This window comes from the organism of the source record quoted next, unplaced genomic scaffold (assembly GCF_019419815.1).
Source record: "Pyrus x bretschneideri cultivar Hongxiangsu unplaced genomic scaffold, Pyrus_bretschneideri_v1 Contig27, whole genome shotgun sequence".
Lineage (NCBI taxonomy): Eukaryota > Viridiplantae > Streptophyta > Magnoliopsida > Rosales > Rosaceae > Pyrus > Pyrus x bretschneideri.
Genome location: NW_025999579.1, coordinates 2,332,488 through 2,358,359, shown reverse-complemented (window position 1 = coordinate 2,358,359; position 25,872 = coordinate 2,332,488). Strand labels below are relative to the sequence as shown.

The 25,872-nt window shown below is 38.2% G+C and overlaps 5 protein-coding genes across 6 annotated transcripts; 3 read left to right on the top strand and 2 right to left on the bottom strand.

Annotated features, from left to right (window-relative positions):
* The first annotated feature begins 1,303 nt into the window (after positions 1-1,303).
* LOC103931811 (respiratory burst oxidase homolog protein A-like) lies at positions 1,304-6,736 on the top strand. The gene is made up of 14 exons (XM_048588065.1): positions 1,304-2,272; positions 2,800-2,956; positions 3,087-3,135; positions 3,296-3,409; positions 3,507-3,920; positions 4,118-4,504; positions 4,599-4,694; positions 4,807-4,922; positions 5,035-5,137; positions 5,241-5,423; positions 5,544-5,675; positions 5,802-5,930; positions 6,365-6,443; positions 6,542-6,736. The coding sequence occupies exons 1-14, from the start codon at positions 1,921-1,923 to the stop codon at positions 6,649-6,651; spliced, it is 2,421 nt and encodes an 806-aa protein (XP_048444022.1). The 5' UTR covers positions 1,304-1,920; the 3' UTR covers positions 6,652-6,736.
* Positions 6,700-10,078, bottom strand: LOC103930672 (ATP synthase subunit gamma, mitochondrial). The gene is made up of 9 exons (XM_009340037.3): positions 9,912-10,078; positions 9,269-9,312; positions 9,022-9,174; positions 8,612-8,725; positions 8,393-8,520; positions 7,748-7,870; positions 7,538-7,657; positions 7,248-7,369; positions 6,700-7,105 (listed from the first exon to the last, which is right to left on the bottom strand). Exons 1-9 carry the CDS (start codon positions 10,007-10,009, stop codon positions 7,036-7,038), a joined length of 972 nt encoding a protein of 323 aa, XP_009338312.2. The 5' UTR covers positions 10,010-10,078; the 3' UTR covers positions 6,700-7,035.
* Positions 10,079-11,777: 1,699 nt separating this feature from the next.
* Positions 11,778-15,612, top strand: LOC103930661 (S-adenosylmethionine carrier 1, chloroplastic/mitochondrial). Its single transcript, XM_048587511.1, has 9 exons — positions 11,778-11,991; positions 12,387-12,502; positions 12,727-12,784; positions 13,088-13,237; positions 13,922-14,132; positions 14,486-14,531; positions 14,758-14,878; positions 14,972-15,044; positions 15,247-15,612. Exons 1-9 carry the CDS (start codon positions 11,922-11,924, stop codon positions 15,479-15,481), a joined length of 1,080 nt encoding a protein of 359 aa, XP_048443468.1. The 5' UTR covers positions 11,778-11,921; the 3' UTR covers positions 15,482-15,612.
* A 2,307-nt stretch (positions 15,613-17,919) lies between these two features.
* On the top strand, positions 17,920-22,246 carry LOC103930651. Its single transcript, XM_009340019.3, has 3 exons — positions 17,920-19,796; positions 20,264-20,685; positions 20,985-22,246. The coding sequence occupies exons 1-3, from the start codon at positions 18,908-18,910 to the stop codon at positions 22,017-22,019; spliced, it is 2,346 nt and encodes a 781-aa protein (XP_009338294.2). The 5' UTR covers positions 17,920-18,907; the 3' UTR covers positions 22,020-22,246.
* Positions 22,247-22,718: 472 nt separating this feature from the next.
* On the bottom strand, positions 22,719-25,311 carry LOC103930642 (glycine-rich RNA-binding protein 3, mitochondrial-like). Of its 2 annotated transcripts, none has more exons than XM_009340008.3 (5): positions 25,153-25,311; positions 24,226-24,379; positions 24,062-24,130; positions 23,669-23,775; positions 22,719-23,366 (listed from the first exon to the last, which is right to left on the bottom strand). In XM_009340008.3, the coding sequence occupies exons 2-5, from the start codon at positions 24,368-24,370 to the stop codon at positions 22,944-22,946; spliced, it is 744 nt and encodes a 247-aa protein (XP_009338283.2). In that variant the 5' UTR covers positions 24,371-24,379; positions 25,153-25,311; the 3' UTR covers positions 22,719-22,943. The 2 variants fall into 2 exon arrangements, with proteins under 2 accessions (XP_009338283.2, XP_048443583.1); XM_048587626.1 differs by having other exon boundaries at positions 25,119-25,213.
* Between the last annotated feature and the right edge of the window lie 561 nt (positions 25,312-25,872).

The following is a 25,872-nucleotide window of genomic DNA, read 5'->3' as shown; positions in this document are numbered from 1 at the left end:
TGCCTGTGAGTTTAGCCCAATGTTTATGCGTGAGGACCCAACCCAACATAGGTTCACAAGATGGGTCAACCCAGTCCAGCTTTACTTGTGATTCCGATTCTCAACGGGAGAGGGCTCGTTTGATTCTGTTTTTTTTTTTTTTTTAGGTACTTCTGTTTTGAGTGTTTTTGTTAGAAGTATTTTCATTAGACACACGTCGAAAATTTTATTAGAAGACAAAGTATTTCATGAAAAATCACTTGATTATATGAACCAAACCGTACAATTAAGGGAAAGGGGTGGTGGTACCCGCACATTTTTTAACATTTCATACACTCCTTGTTAATTTCTGTTTTTTTTATCTTCTTTAATTCATTCGATCCGACGGCAAGAAATTGAGAAGAGTGTGTAGAAAGTAAAAAAATGTATGTATATAGCATCACCCAAAAGAAAATAGATATTTTGAATGAACAAACTACAATTAAGTCACATCCTAATCTACCATGAGTTATATGAGCATGATCTTGGTCTAATACACGACTTCAAGTAGTGCAACAATTAGGTGCACTAATAAATGCTCTTAATCATTTAAGCGACAAACCTTATACTCAACATCGAATAATCTTTAGTTAATGACTAAAATTAGCAAATCCCATCTGGTTGGTTGAAGTGGAAACTTGATGTTGCAAAGTGCAAAGTAGAATTCTATCAATGTCATATAGTTGATTGATCAAGTAATGTGGCTAATTGTTTGCCTAATTCTGAAAATAAATAAATAAAAAGGAAAATTAATGAAAAAAACTTGAAAACTTTGAGTTTTAATAAAAATGACAAAAATGTGTTGTAAATGAATAGTACGAGGAGTGATTTTTTTAGAGTAAAAATGTTATTTTTGTTAAAAATGAACAGTAACGGAAATGTTTTATTAAAACTAAAAAGCCTACGTAACCAGCCCACCCTTTGTCCTTTTCCTTTATCCACAAAATACAACCCATATAAGGCATGCAATGCACAAGTCCAAATTAATGGAGTAGAAGGAAGCTGCTAGGCAAACATGACCTGTTATAACCAATTATTCTCCAAATCCCTTTCTTGCATGGTGAATCATGCCATTTTCATATGTATTTGGTGAGAAAAACTCGCACAGTGGATAGAGAAGACGATCGTACACTTTCATAAAAAATTGATTTCCATTAAGTTTGATTATTATCCGACCTCACGTAAAAACAACTCTCAATACACACACCATTGCATATTTTGTGACCGAATTAAGTTATCCTACTAAATAGTCTCTCTTATTCGAATAAGGTTGATGTGAAATTTAACCTTATTCCCTCTCTCTCTCTCTCTCTCTCATATCACAACCTTTTCACTAGTCTTACCTGCTCTTTCTCTCTCTCACTTCCTTTTCGCTCCTAACCTTTCTACCCCTAACAAAACCTCTCTCTCTCTCTCACTTGCTCAACTTTCTCACTCAACAACCACCAAAGTTCCAAGAAACCAAAAACTAGAACACAAAACCAGTTAAACAAGAATTCTTAGCTGATTAGCTTGTACAAACCAAACAAAACAAAATAAATGAGGCCACTCTCTTCTCCTTCCATCCCAAAAAACTTACACCTTTCAAACAAGTTATAAGCACTCCACCCATCGATCTTCATTTCCTTCCAGAAAAAAAAAAACTAAAACTCTCCCACCTCACACAGCAGTCCACATCTCTTTCTTCTCATCAAAACTTTGATCACCTTTAGCTATTTCGGGCTATAACCTCTCTTTCGGTGTCCATATGTTCGCAGTTCGCTAATGCTCCTTCTTATATTTCTTGTATCCTCGAGAATGATATCGCTAGAAGGGATCGTAATAGGGTGGTGATTTGCTAGTTTCTTTTGGTTTTCTCGTGCTTCGACCTGCTTCTACACCGGAAAAAAGAAATACTCACCAATGGAGGAGCATGTAGAGCTTCAAACTGCTCACCAACCCAATGTTTCAATTATGTCACCATCTTCATCTTCTTGCAGTGCTGGTATTTTCCCTGTGTCTTTCGCTTCGGTTTGGACTGAACCGCATGATAAAACTGGAGTTGTGAACCGGCAGCAACATTATATGGCAGAAAATGGGGAGGCACCGTCCACAGCCGGGTCAGCCAATGAGATTGAATGGCTTAGATTTATTCACATCACGGCCAACGGTGGGATGAAGTGGAAGGATGTAGGGGAGCAGTTCGACCGGCTTGCATTGACCAGACACGGCGTTGAACCGGCTATAAAATCGTCGGATTTTGGTCTGTGCATAGGTGAGCAAGCCTACAAAATAATTATCTTACCCTTGCTACATGTGTTAACGTTTAAAATAGTATGAATGGCTTTTGTCCGCTCTAGTTTTTCCGTTTTGGATTATGTCTTTTGTAGTTCTATTGAGATTCATGTTTTGTATACGTCTTTAACATAGTATTTAACGTTTTTTTTAATGAATATTGTTGATTTGATAAAAATAAAAAAGATTTTGCGTTTTACCAATAACCTTTTTTTATGTATATTTTAACGTTTGGCTTGATTCTAATTATTCTTTGCAGAACGTGTTTGTGTTGTTATATCTTGTTTTGCGCACAAAAATGTGATTGCTTTGTTTTTTCCTCTGATTGCTTTGTGTCTTTTGGCCTTAGTTTTATTCGTTTGGTGGGTGGCTGTGTTGGCCTCTTCTGTGTTTAATTAACGCATCAACTGTCACATTATGTGATCAGTAAATATATCGAGTAAGTTGTTACGTATTTCTTGAACAATAGCTCCTTCTTTGATATGTTCTTTGGTTCATGTTTCTTAGGGATGCACCAGTCGCCGGAGTTTGCTAATGAGCTATTAAGGGCTCTAAGAAGAAGAATGGATCGAAATTTCGATATGACAAAATGCGAACTGTATGGTTACTGGTGTCGTATGACTGACCCTTGCTTCGATTCAAGGATACGAATATACTTTGACTTGTAATAATCCTCATTAAAATTTGATCACATGCTTAATTATCTTCGTATTGTGATGCTTAGAGAGCAAGAAATTAAAACCTTTTCTTATGTACTTAACTTTTTTCTCTAAGGAAGTTGTGATTCGTTTCAGGTGTGACAGAAACATGGATGGAAGAGTGACTGAGAAAGACATTAAGCAGGTATTTTTGTGTCACACTGTCATGAAAAGCACTTTTCTAGCCTCGCTGCACGCACACGAGAGGCTTTTTTCTATCACGCGGGGCTATGCGTGACTTACAGATGTATCGTTAATTGGTTTCGTGTTCATGTTTACCGGTTTCCATTTGGGCACTTTTGCAGACCATAACACTAAGTGCTTCTACGAATAAGTTGTCTTTAACTCATGAGGAAGCAGAAGACTATGCTGCATTAGTCATGAAATTGCTTGACACCGAAAACCGGAGTTACATTGAGGTACATACCTTCAATCGTGGAAATCGATTCTCCTTGAAAATTAAATTGTGTTCAAGAACATTTTGTTGCCTTTCTAATGTTTGCCAATGACTTGCAGTTCCCTCAGCTAAGGACTCTCTTCAATGTGATGAGCTTATCAAAAAGCTCATTTTCAACTAATCACTTTTCAATCAGACTTAGTCGTCTACATCGCAGTTTTGATCCAATTGAAGAGCCAAGGTCCAAAACTGAAATTTTATTTCGATCATACTGGCGGCGTGCATGGATAGTTTTGCTTTGGTTGATCATTTGCAGTGCGCTTTTCGCTTGGAAATTCACCCAGTATCGCCATAGAGCAGCTTTTCAAGTAATGGGTTACTGCTTATCCACTGCTAAAGGTGCTGCAGAAACCCTGAAGTTCAACATGGCTCTGATTCTCCTTCCTGTTTGCCGTAATACAATCACGTGGCTTCGCAAGAACCGGTCTATAAACTCCATCATTCCGTTTAACGACAACATAAACTTCCACAAAGTAAGTTGGATCCTAGCTTGGTTCTAGTAGCTTAACCCTTTCAACACCAAAGTAATTGTTATACACTCGTTTTTTTGACAAGACGATCTCTTAAACCACTCTCATTTACGTAGAAGGCGATTTGGACTAGCCTTACCAATGTCTGCAAATGTTTCACATTATTAACATGTGTACATTTTTGTGTTGATCATATATAGATGATTGCAGGAGGGATAGTAGTAGGAGTAATCCTACATGGAGGTTCTCACCTTGCTTGTGATTTTCCAAGAATCAGCGACTCGGATCGTATGGTCTTCCGGCAAACAATAGCTGCCCGATTCGGGTACCATCAGCCATCATACTGTGAAATATTGGCTACAAAGGAGGTGGCAACAGGGATTGCAATGGTAGTACTAATGGCCATCGCATTTTCTCTTGCAACAAAATGGCCACGCCGCCAGTCGCCTTCGCTGCCAAAGTCTGTCCGGAATGTCACAGGCTACAACGCCTTCTGGTACTCGCACCACCTGTTCATTCCTGTGTACGCATTGCTCATTCTCCACTCCATGTTCCTCTTCCTAACCAACAAAGCAACCGAAAAAACGGTAAGCCTTTAAGTTCATGTGGTAAATTCTACTTAAACGGATAATGTGTTTGAAATTTTTAGAAAGTTTGTATGTTATGAACTTGGTTAAGCAGACATGGATGTACATTGCCATTCCAGTTGTATTGTACGCTGGAGAACGAGTTTTCCGAGCCATAAGATCGGGGTTTTTTGAGGTGGAGATTTTGAAGGTATCTCAAGGAAGTACTTATAAGTTCATCCGTTCACAATCATCGAAATTTACTTCTTTTTAATCACAATTTGATTAGAATTTGCTTCTCTTCGTGTGACCGAATTGTGCAGGCAAGTATTTATCCAGGAAAAGTTTTGTCCCTCAAATTGCATAAACCAGAAGGTTTTAGGTACCTGAGTGGCATGTACATATTCATCCAATGCCCTCAAATTTCACCGTTTGAATGGTAAGTCTGCATTTGACAAACTCGCTACAAAGAAGCAATCAAAAGGCTTTCTGAAACAATCCCTAGCATGTATGTTGAACTCTGTTTCCCTCTTCCTTGTTCATTGACTCAGGCACCCTTTTTCCTTGACTTCGGGGCCGGAAGATGACTACCTAAGAGTTCATATTCGAACTGCTGGAGACTGGAGTTATCAGATATACAGTCTTTTCCAAGAGGTAAAAACTGGATGGAAAATGGAAGGACTCAACCCGAAATCTCAATTCGGTATTGTGAACATGGTTGGACATTTCAAACATTTTCCTTTTGAAATTTTTACAGGCAACATTATCTGGAGTTGATGGCTATCCGAAGGTACACATCGATGGACCTTATGGTGCTGCCTCTCAAGACCATGTTAAGTACGACATCGTTGTTCTCATCGGTCTAGGCATAGGCGCTACGCCTTTCGTTAGCATCCTTAAAGACGTTGTCAATGCTGCTAAAAAACCACATTGTGATCATGTAAGACTTTCAGGATTTGGTTTGCGTTTGTATTAAGTTGGGAACAATATGGTGTTGATTAGTAGTGAGCCGCTAAACCATCTCTAATATCTTAACAACGAGTAGTTTTTTTGAAAATAGAGTGGTTGCAGAAAATGCGGCTCAAGAAAGGCTCCATTGAAAGCCTATCTTTATTGGGTTACAAGAGAACAAGGCTCCTTTGATTGGTTTAGAGACATCATGAACGAAGTCTCAATCTCAAACCAAAAGCAGGTACAATCCAGACTCCCGTTGATAGTCATTTCGTTTTCAGTTTGGAAAATAACGCACACTTTAAGTCTTACCGTTCTTTAGAAAATGTTGTTCTATGCATTCTAACTGCTTTTGGTGACCCTTCAGTCCGTTGTGGAGATGCACAATTTCTTAACATGTGTGTATCCGGAGGGGGATGCGCGATCGGTTCTAATAAGCACTATACAAGCGTTGCATCACGCGAAAAATGGTACCGATTTTCTCTCCCGGACTCCGGTAAGTACTGCACTACAATCCCTAATCTCATTGCTTTCCCCTGCATAATTAGTTAAAGAAGCAATCTGCAGGCTTAAACGTTTGTCTTGAACCCTTTCTTTCTAATTTCTATCCTCTTCTCTTCTGGTGGTAAGAGTTTCCAAACCAGTAGTCTTTGTTTCATCGAATTCCTTTCAATATTTTCTGATACGTAGCGCGAGAGGGGAGTCTCGACAGAGGAGATGGATGGAGGAAGAAGAAGCGAGAGGGGAGTCTCGACTGAGGAGATGGATGGAGGAAGAAGAAGAAGAAGCACCTCGCTTTCCCTCCTCTTTCTTCTCTAGTCGTTTCATACACTCCTCTTTCTTCCCCAGTCGTTTCATGCACAAAAACAAAAGTTGGTAAAATGTATTCCGATGTCAAAAACATATAATATCTTTCTATGGATGTCTCAGGTACGCACACATTTCGGTCGACCGGACTGGTTCAACATCTTCTCAAAATTAGCAAGGAGACACAAAGAAGAACGGATTGGTGAGAATGCATGTAAATTCTCAGCATAAAAGATTTAAATATTGAATTCCAAACCAATACTACTAAAAACATTGAAAATTTGGTGTTTCTTGGGACAGGGGTTTTCTATTGCGGCCCATCATCTGTCGCGAAAGAGCTGGAGAGGATGTGTACCAAATTTTCCACCAAATCCTCCACAAGATTTGTATTCCACAAGGAAAATTATTAGAATTCACACCCATTTTTTTTTACAATTTTTAACCAAAAGGTACAGACGTTTTGTCGAAATGTCGATTGATCATTTTTGTACCAAATCCACCAATTGGATGGTCCGGAAGAACATAATCGGCTTACAAAGTTTAAAATCGCGAACAAAATCTCATTTGGGAAACATTATACGCATGGCTTCGATCGAGGAGAGAATGCAAACATGAATACAAGTTCATGAAATCGAGCATGACAACTCGACCGAAGCTATTGCAGAAACACATTATTGCAAAAGAGATCCCAAAAACAATATCAGAGAAGAGAACGCATGAACCTTCCTTCGAAGAAAATTGTGTTTCATGGTTCCTTCAAAAACACAATTTTATTTCGCCACCGTCAGATGAACTTAACCCTCCAGTGCTGATGCTCCTGATATAATCTCAATCAATTCGGTAGTAATAGATGCTTGACGAGTTCTGGAACAAGTAACCATACAACCAAGAAAGATCAGTCGTTTATAGTGGAACGCGATATTAAAGTCAACAAATAAAAAATAATGTCTACAGTAACGGATTAGCTAGGACTTCAAAGAAATTGGGGGTGGAGAATGAGGGGGACCTGTTATAAGTGAGTGTGAGGCGATCAAGCATCTCTCCGGCATTTCTGCTTGAGCTGTCCATGGCAGACATCCTTGCTCCTTGCTCACTGCAAGCATTCTCCAACACCGCATTGAACATGACCTGCCAAAAAGTAGTAAAACATAAACATTTATTGAGACGAGCTCAAAAGTGTTAATCTTAGGACAATACCCCAATGAATGCAATTTGAGGTTACGTGCCCAACCAGGTCAGTGGTTTGACCAACAAATACGAAAATATGAGGCCTCTAACCTCAACAAAAGAACTTACACATGAAAATTGGAACTCTGCCAAATTCTGAAGTATCTCCGACTTTGTCTCACCACCTTCAATCTCATAGGAATCTAAGTCGCCAAGCTTTCCACCAGCTTCAGATTCTCTCTCCACAATCTGTATGAACATCGTATCAAATGCCCAGTACAACAGAACATGAATATGAATGAAAAAGAGGTAATAATTGAACTGAATCATTCTTATTACCTCGGGAGATAATACTGTTGACACAGTTGGCAGAAATGAGACGACTGACTGAAACTTGTTGAAGACGATTCTCAAAGCATCAAACTCAACATTTTTCAAAATGTCATCAGCTATGACAGATACCTGAGAGGACAAAAGGCACACGCAAATGACGGTAAGAACTTTTACATTTGATAACTAATAAAATGTATAACTGCCACATTAATAACTCTGTTCGTATAAAGCTGACAAGATAACTCATCGAAAAGAATTTAACAGGCACCAACAAGTATAAAGAACCGCATGCTCTCATCTCCATCTCATCTCCAAGAGGCTCTTTAAACCTCTTGGAAAGCTAGTTTAGAGAGCCAAACTAAGGAATTTCATCTCCAAGAGACTCTTTAAAGGGCTTTTTAACTTAATTCATGACTCTTTAAACACCTCTTGGAAAGCTAGTCTAGAGAGCAAACTGGTTCCCCTATGACTCTAAATGTCATGTAGGAAACGCAATTAAACATTGAAAATATGAAAGACAAAATAAAACCAATATGTGGCTAATGTCCCACAAAGGTTGGACAAGTGTGTTCATGGTTCTTTAAGCAAACACCACCGCATGGGCTCATACCCACAACACAAACATTACTTTCTTTACTCAAACATACTAACCTGGGTGTAGTTCAAAGGATTCTTCTGCAACTCAGTTATGCATAGCTCAATGTCCTTCTTAGAGTCACGAATCAACTGAGCCTTTGCTTTTTCCCCCAAAATGACATATTTTGTCTCTTTTTCAGGACCTACAACAGTTTCAATGAAAAGAAATATATTAATGTGTGTAAAATATAAACTTAACAGACATCAGACTAACAATAAGCTTCCAAGAAATACCAGCGTTCAACTTGTGCAAGGCCTTGCTTATCTTGACTGAGGTAGAGTTAATTCCACCACATAAACCTTTGTCTGAAGAGATGGTAACAATAACATCCTTCTTAACGCTGACGCCTAGCATGAAAAAATAATAATTACACAACGACAATGAGGGAACTTCCGAAGATATCAATGTGCACAATTAGAAAGCAATGAAAATGGGGCGGGTTGGGGGCCAAAGAGTAAAATACACCTCCGTAAAGCGTGGACTTGGCAAGAGGAACAGTCCATTAAGTAGTCTACAATAAAGAAAAACTGCGGAAAAATTGTTTGCAACAAAGATGCCACGTCTTTAACAAGAACAAGCAAAATGTAAAGAAACCAAATAACTTATATAAATTGGCCTATGGAGATTATGCTGTTAGACATACTGGGAGTGTCGCCAAGAAGTGCTGTGAAAGGCTGCCACAGGCCACGAGAATTTTCAGCTTTAACTTGAATTGCTCGGAGCTTTGAGGCTGCAACCATCTTCATAGCCTTTGTGATTTTCTGGATATTCTTCACACTCTTCATCCGGTTTCTAACTGAATTCACCAAGTATTACAAATGAACCACGTCACCATTTGCATAGCAGGGAAAACAGAAATAAAAGAGGATATTCATGATGATTGTTCTTACCAATTTGAGTTGAAATTGAGCGCACTCCCAAAGGTACCTGCTCCCTGTGTAACCAAACCAAGTAATTTAGTTCTTGAAAGGCATAAGCAACGGAAAACGATAGCAAGACATACAAAAACATGGAAATGAATCAAGCTTAGCATAACGAGAAATCCAGAATTATAGTTGCCTTTCAGAGACGCACCAAACACATCCTCTCCTGCATTTCTTTTGTTAATCTAAACGACATCGCTCAGGGCTATCCAAACAAATTAAAACCAAGCAACATCAATAATTTATGCTCGCTAAATTCTAATGGCCGTCTTGTGTGAATTAGTACTTTCAGCCTTCCATACAATCCTAACATCTGCATTAGTATCCGTTTAACAAAATTCAATTATCCATTTGTTATTCGCCGAAAAAATTCAGGAATGTTCAAGGTTCTCACTTTCCACAAACAAATTGAATCACTCCCAAATTTAAGCTGAGTTTTCATTTCTTCACATACATATTTAACAAAATCCATCCTCAATTAGATTTTCTTTTATCTACTACTCAATTTTTCTCGGCATCCAAACAGACGGCAATGAACAAGTATAATGCAAGCAAAATGATAAGAATTAAAAATAAAAAATAAAACGGCGGATTTGGATAGAGAATGTACTCGGCTGGGATGATGGAGGATCGGACGGCGGCCATCGGATGGGGAGAGATCAAAGGGGCGAAACGCCTCCCTTCTCGTCTGAGAGCAGCCATCGCCATGTATTTGGGGATTGGTGGTGATCGGAGATTGGAAACCCTAGAAACTGGTTGTTCGGATCCAATGCCAAATGGAGCTGCGAGCTCTCTCAGGTGGGCGTTTTCACTTTCTCTCGCTTCGTTGATAGCAGGAGGCAATGTGCGCGCGAGGTTGAGGTATCAAACGACGTCGTATTTTGCGTATTGCTGAGTGTAGTGTAGACACCCAATTAAGAAAGGAAAAAACTCACGGTTTGGCCCACCAATAGGCCCGGCCTGTCAAATCTAAAAACTCAATGTCCGATTTCGGGAAGACTCAGAGAGGAAATTCAGCCTCCTTCTGACCACAAGTTTAGCTTCCACACAATCAGCGGGTTTCAAACCTAAGACCTCTAGTTTTTAGTTTGAAGGAAGTCTCGCAATCCGTCTTTTACTACTGAATCACTAGCTCGTGGTTGTGCAACATAATTTAAATTTTTATTGCTTTCGTATTGTTATTTAAGGCAGCCTTCTTGCTTTCTTTCATTTGAGTTCAAATTTCTCTTCTCATAGGCTATCGTAATATCAAATATTGCTTGTAAGAAAACTGTCTAATAAAAACTTAAGTAGCAACAATTATATCTTTTTTGTATAGGAAACATTTTTAAGTGTTTTTTTTTTTAAGATTCACTTGTATTTTTACTAAAGATTTGTCTCAAAACATTTCCATAAAGAAAAGTTTTCAGCCATTTTAAACACATTTTCAAAAACCGAGAAAACCGTATCAGCACTGATCCCTTTATAACTTTTACAAAAAAGGGATTAAAAAACAATAATTTAATAAACGACATTGAGACGAGAGAATATAACTTACAACATGCAAACAATCGAAATCATCTCCATCAAAGTGGATAGGAATGGAAAGAGAAATCATGGAATCTTCACCCTACAATTGGGCAGAAGTAATATGTAAAAATTAGAAAATTCATGAGACTTACCTACACTGTCATGATGTCACTGTGACGTCATGACAATTGATAATACGATATGATATGTAAGGTTTAAATGAGAATTCTTAAAAAACAGTGTTGTAAGCCAATCATACGTTACTACATAAGAAATTGAAATACGTGGACGTTTTATGAATCCGGAATTTAATATGAGAGGGTTTTGAGAAGAATTTTTCAATGTGCACGATTCAGTATATCAAGTATCATAAGTTCTAAAAAACACTAGGCGCTAGTCGAGCGGCGGGCTGGGGCCTAGCACCTAGGCGGCTAGGCAGGGCCTAAACAGGTGAACTAAGCGGATTTAAGTAAAACTATTATATTTCATGTAAATAAGTGTATGCATATACTTTAAATATATATAATTTCATCATAAACTACAAAATAGAATAATATATATATATTATCATGTGTTGGAATATAATGAAAACATGGGGAACAAAGATATAATATGTGTTCGTTTAAGTATACAACAAGTTTTTTACAATTGATTGAAAAAAATAAAATACAAAATGAAAGTTATCTATTTTATGTTTAAGTGAGTCGCGACCTAGGCAGGTTTGGGCAAACTAGACGGGGTGTCTAGACGATCTAGGCGTCATTTCTTAATTTTCAAACGCCTAGATATTAATCAGAACACTAGCCAATCGCATAACGCCTAAATGAAATTTTTTAAAACAGTGATCATAATACATGTATATTTTTCTTTTAAAGCATTTTCATTATAATACATAGTGTATCGGTTTGTGTTTCACAAAAAATATCTTGGTTTTTAGGACTCAGTCAATGGTATCATTGGTCCAGACGCCAGTGGGATGGCATGAGTCAGTGCGTGCGAAAATTGGAACCGTTAAAAGCTAAAACCCGCCCAATACCCACAAACCGTTCACCGAAAAAGAAGACCCTTAAACCCTAACCAGTCAGATCAGAGAGAGCTCAGAGCTATTTCCATGGCGACACAGAGCTCGAATTCGAGCGAACGGCATGCCCTATCGGATACGAATCACAAACACTTCTTCGGTAAGCATTGCTTTTCGCTATTTTCCGCTTCGATCATTTGGATTAAACGGATTTCATGGCTTCTGATGCAGCTAAAATCATAGTTTTAATTTTCTTGATTTAAATATTGAAATAGAATAATTCAACCAGCGGCAGAAATCAAAGGAAATATCTATTTATTTATGAAAAATTATTATTGGGGAAGAAAATAAATCAGGATTTGATTTAAGGGAATTTTAACAAAAAACTGTCGTACAGTTCATTTTAACGAAAAACCACATTTTTACGTTAAAAAGTCAATCCTTGTACTATTCACTTTCCCTTTTATTCTGTCCTTATCGTTAAAACTCAAAGTTTTCAAGCAATTTTCATTAGTTTTCCTTTGATTTAATTGTCTTTTTAATATGTGTGTGTAGTTATGAAGGAGTTTCTGTGGGGAGCTATTGCTGGAGCATTTGGGGAAGGAATGATGCATCCGGTCGACACCGTAAAAACACGCATTCAGAGCCAGGCTATTCTCTCTGCAAGTCAGGTATGATCATAGAGTAAAGATGTTATAGATGTAAATTCATGCCCTATTGTATTGTGTAAAGCTCAATTATTTGACATAGACTCCTGAGAATGGCTTTAAATTTATAAACTTTATGTAAGAAAATGAACTTTCACGTTTTGGGTCTGGCATTTTATTTTCGTGCTAAAATGTTCCATAGCTTATCTGGAAAATGCAATAGTTATTGATTTATGTCGTGTTTGCAGAAACCGAAGAGCATACTTCAGATGGTACGAGCAGTCTGGGTAGCCGATGGATTAAGAGGTACATCTTGGTCCTTTTCTGAAGCAGTTTTTTAGTTTTCACAATTGACAACTTAGTCCTATTTGTTTGCATGTAACATGTTTACACTGCCTTTTCCCACATGTATAAATTGATTAGATATATTTTGTTTATCATAAAATATAAGCAACCAGGCGTTTATTCATAAGTTTTGGACTCCAAAGTCTGAACCTAGGGATTCGTTTTTCTCTTTGTGGTGGTTTAGTGCTGGTGCAGTCTCTGAGTACATGTTTACTTCTTCTCAGAATCATTGATTCTTAAGTTTGTAACTAATAAGTTATGTAGGCTTTTATAGGGGCATAGCTCCGGGTGTCACTGGTTCTCTTGCAACTGGAGCAACTTATTTTGGTGTCATAGAGTCGACCAAAAAGTGGATTGAAGAATCACATCCAAACCTTGAGGGACATTGGGCACATTTCATTGCTGGAGCTGTTGGTAAGTGGTTCTGCAGCTCTCAAAACTTTAATCTGATTTATGCTGATTTCATGTGAGTTTCTTGCAAAGCATTTGCTGTTAATATGCTGAATTAAATGTTAACAGTATTCATTAATTGTCTTCAGAACTTCAGATTATGTGTAACATTATGACATTTGTGTTTATTAATTGAGGAATTTGATTATATTTTGTTGCAAAGATGCTCTTAAGTTTTATGGAATGTTGATTTTTAATTGATGGAATCTGATTGAAAGGCTTATGAGTGCCATTCGGATTTATGATCTGCTAAGTAGTCTTTGATCATTCATTTTGCTTAAGTTGGTCAGCTAGTCTTATATGCTTGACCTTTATATCCTGAATTTACAAAATCTTTTGACTTACTCTGACCATGCAGTGTTTGTGTTCTCATACAGAATTTTGTATAGTGAGTACTGGAATGCACTATAACTTGGTATCTGAATGCTCTTTTCTTATCTGGACGTGAATGTTTTTGCTGGTGCAGTATACTCAATGACATCCGGTTGGCTTTCAGCAGCTAATTGTTGTTGTTGTTAGGCTGTTATGTATGGAGGCCCATTTAGGATTTCAGTTGTAGTATTCAAAACTTGAATTATTGTGGACTCTTAAGCCATCATGTGCCTCAGGGGACTCAAAATGCATGTATTCCTTCTTTCTGTATTTCAGGAGATACACTTGGTTCTGTTGTATATGTTCCATGTGAAGTGATGAAGCAACGCATGCAGGTTCAAGGCACGGTGGCCTCTTGGAGTTCTGTTGTCATGAAAGATAATATCGCTATGAAGCCTGGTAGCCAAATGTATGGTTACTATACTGGGATGTTCCATGCTGGCTGCTCAATATGGAAGGAGCAGGGGCTAAGAGGATTATATGCAGGGTATATCTCTAAACTAATCTTTCATGGTGTGATATTCTTGTGGTGTTCCCCGCTCCGCCTTCCCTCTTTTCTCGTCCATCCTGTCATCATCCTTGTACCAATTTTTCATTAATAAACATGTGTTTCTTATAACAAAACAAATAACAGACTAGCTTAGTTTGAGTTTGTACTAAATGCATCCAGTTTCATCATGAGTCCAATAGTAATGTTAGCTATTGCCTACTTACAGCCATCCATGAATGCAACCGAAACACAACCCAGATAGGCCACACCCTGGCATGCATATGCTCATACGAATTATGGCCATAATGTTCTTGTCTAATTGTGGATTTATTTTTTCTTTCATTTGGCAGATACTGGTCCACACTGGCAAGGGATGTGCCTTTTGCTGGTCTAATGGTAGGTTGGGCGGAGATTGCTTGTATATCTTAAATTTTAGCTGTTGCTTCTTAATATTGGGAAAACGGGGTTGCAACTCCTAATAACAAAATTTATTCAAGTAGGGTTCACTACTCTTAACATGCATTTCCCCACCTTAGTTTTTTTTTTTTTTTGTCTAAAAATTTCAGACATTATATTTCGATCACTGGTGTATCATAAATTTGATTTCATGTGTGCTATGCAGGTTATGTTTTACGAAGGCTTGAAAGATTTGACAGAGTATGGGAAGCAAAAATACATACGGGATCCAAATTTCCATTTTAATAGTTCCGTCGAGGGGCTTGTACTAGGAGGGTTGGCTGGTGGTACGTACCTTGCTTGTTGTTCATTACTCTATAGTCGAGTTCATTAATTAGTTTTTTTCTGTAGGGTAATTTATCTTGCATTGAATTTTTTAGGCATGAGTGCGTATCTTACCACTCCCTTGGATGTGATCAAAACAAGACTGCAAGTACAAGGATCAACCTTGAGGTATCGGTTCTGTTTGTGGTTACTTTTATTGGTATTATTTTGAAATTACCTTCCAAATCCGACCTGGTATATGTGTGATATTTCCACACAATATTCATGTTCGAAATTTGTATATGGTTCCGTATATTACTTGTTGCATGGAAGTTAGACGGAGATAGTAAAGGGGTTGTCCAGTTCCATCTAATATTGTATTGAACCTTAGGTACAAAGGCTGGTTGGATGCAATTCACAGCGTATGGAGGGCCGAAGGTGCAAAAGGGATGTTCAGAGGTAGTGTCCCCAGGATTACATGGTATGTTCCAGCTTCAGCACTTACGTTTATGGCCGTGGAATTTCTCAGAGAACATTTCAACGAAGGATTGAGCAAAGATAACACCCGAGAAGTTGCTAGCGTGTCGGTGGAGAAAAAGGGATCACCTTTGCAAGGAGCCGCTTGAGAACTGGAAACATATGCACAAATTCTTTTGCCGATACTTTCATTGTGCTTTCGTGCAATACGTGTACATACACACATATAAATTGCATTTTTTTCCAAGGAAAAACAAGAGAATTGGTAGTGCACAGCTTATACCGTTGGTTTTACGCCCTCCCCTCCCGATTTGCCCGTATTCTGGTTTGGTCATCGGCCTTGAAGCCGATGTAGGGTTTTGTTCTGTCAGACCATTCCAAAACGTCGGGCAAGCGCCCTCATCGTGCGGATTCTCTCCTTGGGTCGTGGTGGTTGGGTAAACAATTTCTCCCTGCTGGCAATGGAGCGGCGGCATCTCTTCTTCTATCACCGTCACCGCCACTGCCACCAGCAATCATCGGGCAGAGACTCTTGAGTTTCTTTCTACTTAAGTGCTGCTACTGTTCTGGCTGCTAAATGGAACCCGAACAAACAAATGTCCATTCGTACAAGGTGGTCGCGGCTAATGTCCGGCGTCGATCCTTTTTTTACGGCAAGGTGGCATTTTGTTAAGAGAATACCGCATAAATAACATGGCAGGAATGACCTGTGTGTGATTCCCACTTCCAATCTTCATCTCTTGGTCATCTTCCTCAAGTTTGATTTCCAGAGAAACTTATTTCCATACACACATTTGGCATGTCACGGAGGTAAAGGCATTTCCGAACAAATTGCATTTTCTCACAGGACAATGCGTGATTGAATTTAAAACACCATCATAAGGGCATTCCAATTGCGAAAAAGTTCTCACCTCGAATATTTAAAATTATGTGATAAATAAATAAAATAGCTGGGGTTTGGTCAATTGTATCATTCAAACTCAAATACCAAATATAAAAGGAGAAGAGATCATCTCCGGATATCTTCCATCAAGACCAACAGATCAAGTGATCCGATCCTTTGAAATTTCATTTAACGGTAAAAAATTATTATAGCTTTTAAGGAATCAAAACAAGTGAGTCATTAGATGAAATTTTAAAAGTCCGGATCATTTGATCCTGTGACCTTGATAGAAGAGATCTAAAGAGAATTTATTCTCATATAAAAGGACCTTTGAACACATCAATATCCTGAAAATTCAAGGGCATCTTTCTTGCAACATTATTAATTAAACAGTTGCTTTCTATCATCTTTCTTTGGTTTTGGGTGGAAAGTGAAGCAGTTTCGAGTGTCATGTGTTGTGGCAAGGGCTCCATCCATGTGGGATTGCTTGCTGTCAAACCAATTAGGATTGGAGTGAAAGAGTCTACCTTTTCTGTCATTTTCACATAATCTAACCTAATTTTATGTTGTTCACCGCTCTCAAGTAATGGTAATATTAACCACCTTATTTGTCAATCGTTAGACAAATTTAAATTTTAAGATTTGTGTAATGGATAGACATAAATCTTAAAATTTAAATTCATCTAATGATGATAAATAGGGTAATGACCACTCAAGAGAGATGAACAAAATTACACTAAAAAAAAACTTGCATGTCCCCAACAAAAGACTAGTTTGACAACCTTTGTCAAATGTGACATATTTCTAACTTTAGAAAGATACAGAGGTCAACAAAGTGGTTAGTTTTTGTTAGGTATTATTTATATTTAATTTTAAATTTCAAATGATTTCTGACCGTAAGATGTACGATGAACAGACATGATTACAGGATCCCTCGAATCCCCAGAAAAAGAATCCGGCGAAAATCATTTTCCCACCTTTTTTGCAACATTATTAATTAAACAGTTGCTTTCTATCATCTTTCTTTGGTTTTGGGTGGAAAGTGAAGCAGTATCGAGTGTCATGTGTTGTAGCTAGGGCTCCATCCATGTGGGATTGCTTGCTCTCAAATCAATTAGGATTGGAGTGGAAGTGTCTTTAACTTTTCTGTCCTTTTCACATAATCTAACCTAATTTTATGTTGTTCATCACTTTCAAGTGATGATTATATTAACCATCTTATTTGTCATCGTTAGACAAATTTAAATTTTAAAATCTGTGTAATGGATAGACAAAAATCTCAAAATTTAAATTCATCTAATAATAATAAATAGAGTAGTTACCGCTCAAGATAAATGAACAAAATTACACTAAAAAAAACTGGCATGTCCCCAACAAAAGAACAGTTTGACAAGCTTTGTCAAATGTGACATGTTTCTAACCTTAGAAAGATATAGAAGTCATCATAGTGGTTGGTATTTATTTTCAACAATTCCATCAAAACGCATGCTTTGTTTGGTGGTTGTTTGGAAATGACGTTAATATCCAAGGGAAGTGATAGAAAAAGTTTTACATCTTTTGCAAGAAGTATAAGAAGTATAACGTTTTCAGTCATTTTAAAAGTATTATCAAATGAACTCATAATTAGTATTGCTGGAAGCGGTATCTAGTAAACATGTGAGTCATTTGGCAAGTTAAAATAAAATTTTAATCAGTATTATTGAAGATGCTCAAAACAATTCCGATATTTTATAATTTTTAGAAAATTAGATTATTAAACCAATCGGCCCACTTTAAATTCTTTTTAGAAAAAATGAAGGGAAAAAAATCCCCTGGTTTATCAAATGAAAAGAACGTGGGATTGTTTGTGGGGTGGATCGCTCAGTAGATAACAGAGCAAACGGGTGGTTTGGTTATTCTTCCTCCGGAGATTCCAATTTATTCTTCAAAGATTTAGAAAATCCATCTTCCAAATGCTGGGTTTCTCTCAGATTAGCCTCAGGAACTCACTGCTTCGTTAAAGTAAGCTTCTTTCTCTCTCCTTTTAATTTCGTTTTCTCTCTCCACCATCGCCAAGAAGACGAAGAGTTCCCGGCTGTTTTCACCTTCTTGCCAATGGCGGTCTGTCAAATGGGTTTTCTGTGGCTATTAGAACTTGCTTTCAATTGGGTATAGCTCAGATTTTCCATATCTTGCAATTTCTGGGATATTATTGCATTTTCGGAGATATTGAGGTTTGTTCCTTGATGAGCTCTCAGTGCGTGTAGGTTGCTAACTTGCTGTTAGTATTGGGTAGAGTTTAGATTTTCTGCATTAAAAATGGTTTCTTGATTTTTGAGGAATTTGGCTCCCCAGTTGGTTGTTGCTGCAGAAGCTGAGGTTTTTTCTGTATCTGGGACTTGCCTTATGAAGCCTTTTCATTGTTTTGTTCTTCTTCAGAAGTAGTATCTTTGTTATCTTCCGAGTTTTGAATGCTGGGAATTCTGTTCTGTTGAATTGTGCAGCTGTTTTGCTTCCACAAATCTGTGGTTGTTAGCTTAAGCATGCATTTTCATAACCGATTGTGCCGAAACAATAAAGGGTTTTTGATCCTTAGGTTCAAACATTTTCCCCCTTCAAAGTTGGCAAATTCTTGGTTGTGGGTTGTTGGTATTGAGAACTGAAAGAGAGGAAAGTTTCCCCGGTGGAATCTGGTTTCTAAAGGAGAGAAGATATGGACTTGTGGGTTGTTGCAGCGGCGGCAGGCGCTGGATATTTGACTAAGTATTGGCAGAACATATCCAAGAATGGGGGTAAAGATGGCTTGTTAAATTTTCCTTTTGGGGATGCAAATCTTGACAAATCTGAATCCTCAAGGCACCCTTTACACAGACTAGGACACAGAAAGAAAGTGGGTGATGACGTTTCTAATGACAGCAAAAAGGCTTCAGATGCTTACTTGTCAGAAAGTTCTTGTGGGACAGAAGTGGCTTCTACTAGCGGGTATGATGGTGAAAAGCTGGCAGGCTTGGTGAATTACAAGGATTGCAATGTACTTTCTTTATCACATATGTCACCGGAATACTCGGGAAATGAAAATGTGAATGGGGATGGGGCTTGGATAAGTCATGATATTGATGATAGTACTGGTGCCAGGATGCCTAAATCTTCGAGTGGAGAAAGAGATTATTTTCGTGTTCCTCTGAGGAACAAAAGTTCTATTAGAACTGAGCATTCATATGGGCATGCGATTAAGCCAGTAAATTCCTTAGAGAGTTGCCTTATGGCTCAGTTATATAAAGAGCGTGCTGAAATGGAACATGTGCTTACCCTTCCATCACCATCCAGACCAAGTATGAGACCATTGTTTGTGACTGATGGAAACCGAATTATCAGCAGAGCAAGTGGTGACCATTTCAGAGCTCAGATTGGGGTCGAGGAAAATAAGCTGCATAAGGAAGCCTATTTGGAAACTAATGAAAATGCATGTGGGTTTCCTCCACCACCAAAAGTTGGTTATTTGGATCTGCCCAAGAAGACGAAAAGTAAGACAGGCAAGGGGAGGAATGGAAAATTGAGCAGTACCAGTAAATTGGTCAATGGAAAACACTTACATTCTGAAGGTAGTCCTCTTCTCCTATTGTAGGGGTAATTTATTTTTGGTGTAATTCTCAATACTATCCAGATGTTTCTCGACTAGAATTCCACTTCATAAGGGCAACCTATCTTCGTTTTAGACTTTAGAGGCTATTCGAGTATGTATTCTTGCTTAAATTTTTTCTTTTGTGTCCTGTCCTTTCCTTGGCATATTCAATTCCTTAGGAAATATGGTATTATATTGAAAGGGGAAAATGTATATTCTCTGGGGTTGTTAGGTTGCTAACCAAGGGAAAAGTCTTTTGTTTATATGTTAATGGCTCTATTAAGTTATTCAGTCCAAGAGACTAATCAAGGTACCAAATGCATATATTACTGCAACCAATTGTAGAAGCTGAAATTTATGTTCACTCAATTTCCTGGTTGCTACTTATTTGTGTGCAGTATTTCTAACTTATCTCAGTTCATGTCCTAATGCTTTTCCCTTCGTCAGGTTCACTGGATGGAGCAGTTCTTCTCTGTCTTGGGATTTCTATTGGCATAATATCTTCTTTTATAGCAAATAAAAGAGAAGTTGACAAGTTGAAAGATTTGTTGAAGCAGACCGAGAACTTGGTTCAGGATCTAGAGGAGGAACTTGAAATGAAAGATTCAGTAACAGTGAAGGAAATAGCTGATGAGAATTATGGTGCACAAGGTACTTGTGACAGTTCCGTTTTTGATAAGGCGCCAAATTCTTTTTCTACCGAACAGAATATGGACAAATATGATGATAAAAATTCATATGACCGGAAAGCAGAAGAGAGTTCAGAGTTGATTAGTAAAATAGAGGCAGAGCTTGAAGCTGAACTTGAGAGGTTGGGGCTAAACATGAACACTTATATTCCGGAGAGAAGATCCATCGATGTTGCTGAGGTCAGTGTATGTTTATCTTTGTATTCCTATGTTTAAGCTGCACATCTTTACGTTTTAGTTTTGCATTGAATCTTTGTTAATTGGGTTCAAGTATCTCACTGTATTACATATCCGTTTGGCCATGTAAATGATTTTCTGCACTGAAGTTTCAGTTCTAGTAATGTGTCTTTCTAGAACATGAATGCTAATCCCATAGGACCCCTGCATTACCGGTTTTCTATATTTCAAATGCGCTTTTTGGCTAATGTAGTGATCTCAGCAGATTATTTAAGTGCTAACGGAGCTGATAATTTGTGCAGCTTGACCCAAACTTAATGGCAGATTTTGCTCAAGGTGAGCTGAGAGCTGACTTGGTTGGTGGGTTATCTGTTGGTGAACCCGGGTCTAACGAAGAGGCAAGCAGCACCTCTACGGATCATCACTGTGCAAACTATGCAGTTTCTCCCAGAGAGCTTAGCTTGCGTCTGCATGAAGTTATCCAATCAAGACTGGAAGAACGTGTCCAGGAGCTTGAGGTGGCTCTACAAAACAGCCAAAGGAAGGTCCAAATCGCGGAGTTGAAGCACAAGGATTCTTGGAGAGACTTATCAGACAATCACAGACATTCCGCAATCCATCAGATTACGAATTCTGCAGAAAAATGCAAAACCACAGAAGAGCCTCTAGTCATGAACTTATCAGGAGAAGCTTTAGATGCGTACAATGAGGCTTACGAAGAGTTGATGAAGATCAGTGAATCCGAAGGGGAGGATTCACCTTGTCCGATTTTTGGAACATTCAGCGCTCAAAGCCACAGTCAAACTCAAGGTGAAGAGGTGAATGGTTCCGTGGGGAATTTTGCTTTCGGTAAAGAGGAAACCGCAGGTGGTGATTCACCTCGTCAAGCTTTTGAAACGTTCAGGATTCAAAGCTCCAGTCAAACTCAAAGTGAACTGGTGACTGGTTCCGTGGGGAATCTTGCTTTCAGTAAAGAGGAAACCGTAGGTGATGATTCACCTTGTCAAGTTTTTGAAACATTCAGGCTTCAAAGCCCCGGTCAAACTCAAAGTGATGGGTTAGATGGTTCTGTGAAACATTTTGGTTCCAGTAAAGAGGAAACCGGAGGTGATGATCTCCTTTCGTTCAAGAGCAAAGCAAGTATCTCAGATGAGGAGCACATTTCCAGGGTTCGGCGTTCAAAGAACTCATCAGTCGGTGGGGTGAATAGCGATGATTCCGACGCAGAGATGGAGAAACAGTTGATAATGCAGATTGTGGAGAAGGCCAAGAAAGGTTCTCCGGTAGTCCTGAATGCACAAAGGTGGTTCCGGTCAATTGACGAGAACAAGAGTTGAGTCAAAAGCAGGTATTAAGTTTTGCAGTGTATAGATTCATAGAAAATATGAGAATATAGAAAGAGGTTAGGTATTCATTCTATAGCTAAAGCTAATACGCCATTCGTTTGTAACGTTGTCGATGTTTACTGATTGCCGAAGCTTATCGACGCTTTCGTTATCGAATCATCAGAAACTTTGCTCCAATATTTTCAGTTTTATGCACTCTCTCTCCCATTTCTGCCTCACCTTCCTTGTTTCTGTCCCGTTTTCTCTCTTGTAAGAGTCAAGTCATACGCAAATGCAAGGGTAGTTTCTTTATTACGGTTTATTGGCTGAGGCTGTTCTCTGTTCTAAACTACTCTAATATACAGAGAGGTGGTTTCAGTCTGACGCCAGGGAGCGACAAAGAGTGTTTCAAACTTGAGTGCAAGAGGCCGACACACCAGTCTAATGTGCTTGTTGAAACCCCAAGTTCAAACTCTACGACTTTACCGTCTTTCTCATAGACGAATGGAAAATTAAAACTGAGTAGGAGCCATAGCTAGCTATCTTTTGTTTAAGAACATTTTTTAATTTTTTTGAACAAATGATACCATTTGCACTAAAGGGGAATGGGGTAAGCTTAGCCTCACAATGAGATAGCAAAAATATGGTTCAAATTCGCATTTGACGAGAATCGAACCTAAAACCTTTCCTGCAACTTGGCACAGAGGAAGATAATGAATCAACAATTATTTCCACAATTCAAGGTCCTTCATTAACAAAGCGCACACAAACGTGCATGAAGATTGTGACAGGCAAATACGACATAAAATGAAATAAAATAGTTCGGAGAGAGGGGGAAGGGAAGATTAGATGGCTGTAACATAAACAGATAACAATCTACTTGTAGCACTGCCGAAGAAGCAAACTAAGTTTGCCCCTGAAATCTAATAATTATAATCAGGCCCTCTTGGCGAAGTCACCCGCGTCATTATCGTCCCTATCATTTCCTTCCAATGGATCGTCCAGGCCAAAGCCAGGTTTGTTCTCTCCAAATGGAGCATCAGGAGTGCCAAAGCTGTTGTCACCACCAACACCGAAGTTATCACCACTACCAACACCAAAATTGTTGCTACTTCCACCGGGAGCATCGTAAGTGTTTGCACTTGGATAATTGCTAGGACTGTTATAGCTTCCTGGACTGTTGTAGCTTCCTGGACCATATCCAGGGTTTCCTCTTCCATAGCTGTCACCTCCACCGGGTCCATAGTTACTAAATCCACCACCAGGTGCATAACTATTTTGACCATCACCGTAATTATTATAGCTGGGGCGAGGCCTTTCAGTTGCATAGTTCACCCTTACTCGTCGGCCATGAAGCTCCTACAGATTTTCAGACAAAATTTTACAGTTGCAAAGGTATATGAATAACAGTTAATATTTCATAAGACTACTATACTAATGCAATTTCACGTTACAAACATGTTTTGTCTTATTTTAATGTTTCAAAATTGAATGTATTGTTTCACCTGCAAGTATCTAAATTTTAAATCCCAGACACTAATTCAGTACTCAAGACTAATCGTCAACGTATATAATATACAAACGATTTCAATAAACAACTATTAACCAAGAAAATTTAAAAAAAGAAAAAAAAAAGAAAGAACATAACAACAAATAACTACCTGCCCATCCAAGGCCTCGAGAGCACTAGCTGCCTCCTCATTAGAAGTGAAAGTAACGAATCCAAATCCTCTTGATCTACCACTTTCACGGTCCATGATGATTCTTGCTGCAAGATTTATCAGGTCAATCAGCATCAAACATTCTTTCAAACTTTACAAACAAACATGTAAGGAAACTAAAATGTGAGAATTATCATCAGAGAATGCAAATGGAATGATCGAGAAACATGATGCAACAACAGAAGTTCACAATAAAGAAAAACAAAGGGATCATAAAAGAAGTGAAGCCCACATCCACACTTCACCAAGTCTTAAGCATTTGACAGTCATCTGACCCACTTGACAATCCCTTTAAATGAAAGGCCACTGGAAGACCAAGTACTAATTACATACCGTCTACAACTTCACCATATTTTTGAAAAGCTTCCCTCAGACTCTGGTCATCTGTCTGGTACGAAACACCTGCATTACAAAAGCAGAGGGCATCTTAACACAAAATCAGGCAACATGAGAAGAGGGATATCATATTTGGAAATATTGAAGAATTCTGCAATCACCTCCGATGAAGAGCTTCGAGCTTCCCATGGATGACATGCATCTTATAGCTTGATGGATGGACAGTTTGAAAGGAGATACTTCAGACCTTATCTGCTTGTTTGCAGTCTGCCTAAGTATGCTCCCAATTTTACTTAAGAAAGCCATCGTAATCACCTAAAAGAAAGCACAAGCCAACAAGCTTCAATAAACAAATCTCTATCGTAACACAGCAATCTTTCCGTTGTTTAACACAAGTACCGAAAAGTGGCAGAACACTAAACATGTTAACACAAATGTCGTGATTAAATAATACATAACAAAAGACAGATTAATTAGATACCCACACAACGATATCGAAAATAATTTCTTCACCTACTACTACCGAAACAAAACAAACCCAATAAGAACATGACGGGATCAAGCAGTTCCGCACTTCAAAAGGGTTATAAAATCACCAAAAAAAAAAAAAAAAAAAAAAAATCTCCTTGGTTCTTAAGAAAGCGCAGGGAAATGATTCAAATGAAGTTGACTTCAAAAAACCCATTTCGAAGAATCTACAAAACCAGACGAAAAATCTAAAGCAGAACACTTTATTTCCACCCGATATTCGATAAATCGAAAAACTACACCCCAAAAATTTCCCACCGCAAAAACACATAAGTTCAGCCGTTCCGCAGCATCCATGAACACCACAAATCAAAACTTCACTTTTAAAATCCTAGAAACTACAATCACACACACAGGCAGATAATCCATACGAATCGTATACAAAACCCCACATGCAAACATCAAAAACCCCAAATCCCTTCGATAAATTAAAACAAAAACCCGAATCGAAAAGCAACGAGAAATGGAAACAAAAACCAAATCAAACGGAGATATCGAGATCATCGGAAGTATAACAACAACATACGTAAGATCGGAGCGAGGGGTCGTCGGAGATTTACCTTGTCCGATTCTCACTCCGTCACTCTGCTCTCAGGGGACCGACTAAAACCCTAAGGCTTTAGATTTCGAATAGGGTTTATGTGGAAAATGGGAGGAGTCGGAGATATGAGGGCCCTGGGAGATCTGATCCGTCGAGTTTGGGGACCAAATTAACAGCCGTTGGATTAGAGGCATGACGTAGAGGGTTTGGGGATGTTTACTGGGCGGTGCTTCCTCCACGTGGGACGTTTGTATTGGGTTGTTATATGGTTTCTGGGACGGTCGGGCAAGCTATCTTTTAAAGAACTTCAAAATATCTGTTTATATGTGGACGAAGCCCAAATTAACGAATCCGGATCCTCTTTATGAGGATGTCGGATTCGCTGCGGTCAGAAATTATTTTAAATATTTTTATTTAAAATTAAACATAAATTGTACATGATAAAAATTGACCGCACAATGTACGATAAACGAACATAATTTATGAATTTCTAGTATTTTCATCATAAGAATCCAGATAGGATCCTGTTATTTATTATTTATTATTTTTATGTCAAAGTACAATTGTAACACTCAGAGGGCCACGTAATAATTTTGACGACTTTTATATCAAATTTAAAGTGATACACGAGTTAAGTTTCAAAATAATAAAAAAAAAAATTTAAAAGATTAAGTAGGTTTTAAATGTAATTTAGCATATGAGGTAATCATATTTTTAAGTACTTTAATTTTTAACTTTG

Coding starts and splice junctions, on each gene's coding strand:
- LOC103930642 (XM_009340008.3), bottom strand. CDS start 24,370: ATGGCTTTCTTAAGTAAAATTGGGAGCATACTTAGGCAGACTGCAAAC. Junction 24,131..24,225: donor CTCGAAGCTCTTCATCGGAG/GTGATTGCAGAA, acceptor TTTGTAATGCAG/GTGTTTCGTACCAGACAGAT. Junction 23,776..24,061: donor ATATGGTGAAGTTGTAGACG/GTATGTAATTAG, acceptor TAAATCTTGCAG/CAAGAATCATCATGGACCGT.
- LOC103931811 (XM_048588065.1), top strand. CDS start 1,921: ATGGAGGAGCATGTAGAGCTTCAAACTGCTCACCAACCCAATGTTTCA. Junction 3,136..3,295: donor CTGAGAAAGACATTAAGCAG/GTATTTTTGTGT, acceptor GCACTTTTGCAG/ACCATAACACTAAGTGCTTC. Junction 5,138..5,240: donor TATACAGTCTTTTCCAAGAG/GTAAAAACTGGA, acceptor AAATTTTTACAG/GCAACATTATCTGGAGTTGA.
- LOC103930661 (XM_048587511.1), top strand. CDS start 11,922: ATGGCGACACAGAGCTCGAATTCGAGCGAACGGCATGCCCTATCGGAT. Junction 12,785..13,087: donor GGTAGCCGATGGATTAAGAG/GTACATCTTGGT, acceptor TAAGTTATGTAG/GCTTTTATAGGGGCATAGCT. Junction 13,238..13,921: donor TTTCATTGCTGGAGCTGTTG/GTAAGTGGTTCT, acceptor TCTGTATTTCAG/GAGATACACTTGGTTCTGTT.
- LOC103930672 (XM_009340037.3), bottom strand. CDS start 10,009: ATGGCGATGGCTGCTCTCAGACGAGAAGGGAGGCGTTTCGCCCCTTTG. Junction 9,313..9,911: donor TCCTCCATCATCCCAGCCGA/GTACATTCTCTA, acceptor TTGGTTACACAG/GGAGCAGGTACCTTTGGGAG. Junction 9,175..9,268: donor CTCAATTTCAACTCAAATTG/GTAAGAACAATC, acceptor TGGTGAATTCAG/TTAGAAACCGGATGAAGAGT.
- LOC103930651 (XM_009340019.3), top strand. CDS start 18,908: ATGGACTTGTGGGTTGTTGCAGCGGCGGCAGGCGCTGGATATTTGACT. Junction 19,797..20,263: donor AAAACACTTACATTCTGAAG/GTAGTCCTCTTC, acceptor TCCCTTCGTCAG/GTTCACTGGATGGAGCAGTT. Junction 20,686..20,984: donor GATCCATCGATGTTGCTGAG/GTCAGTGTATGT, acceptor TAATTTGTGCAG/CTTGACCCAAACTTAATGGC.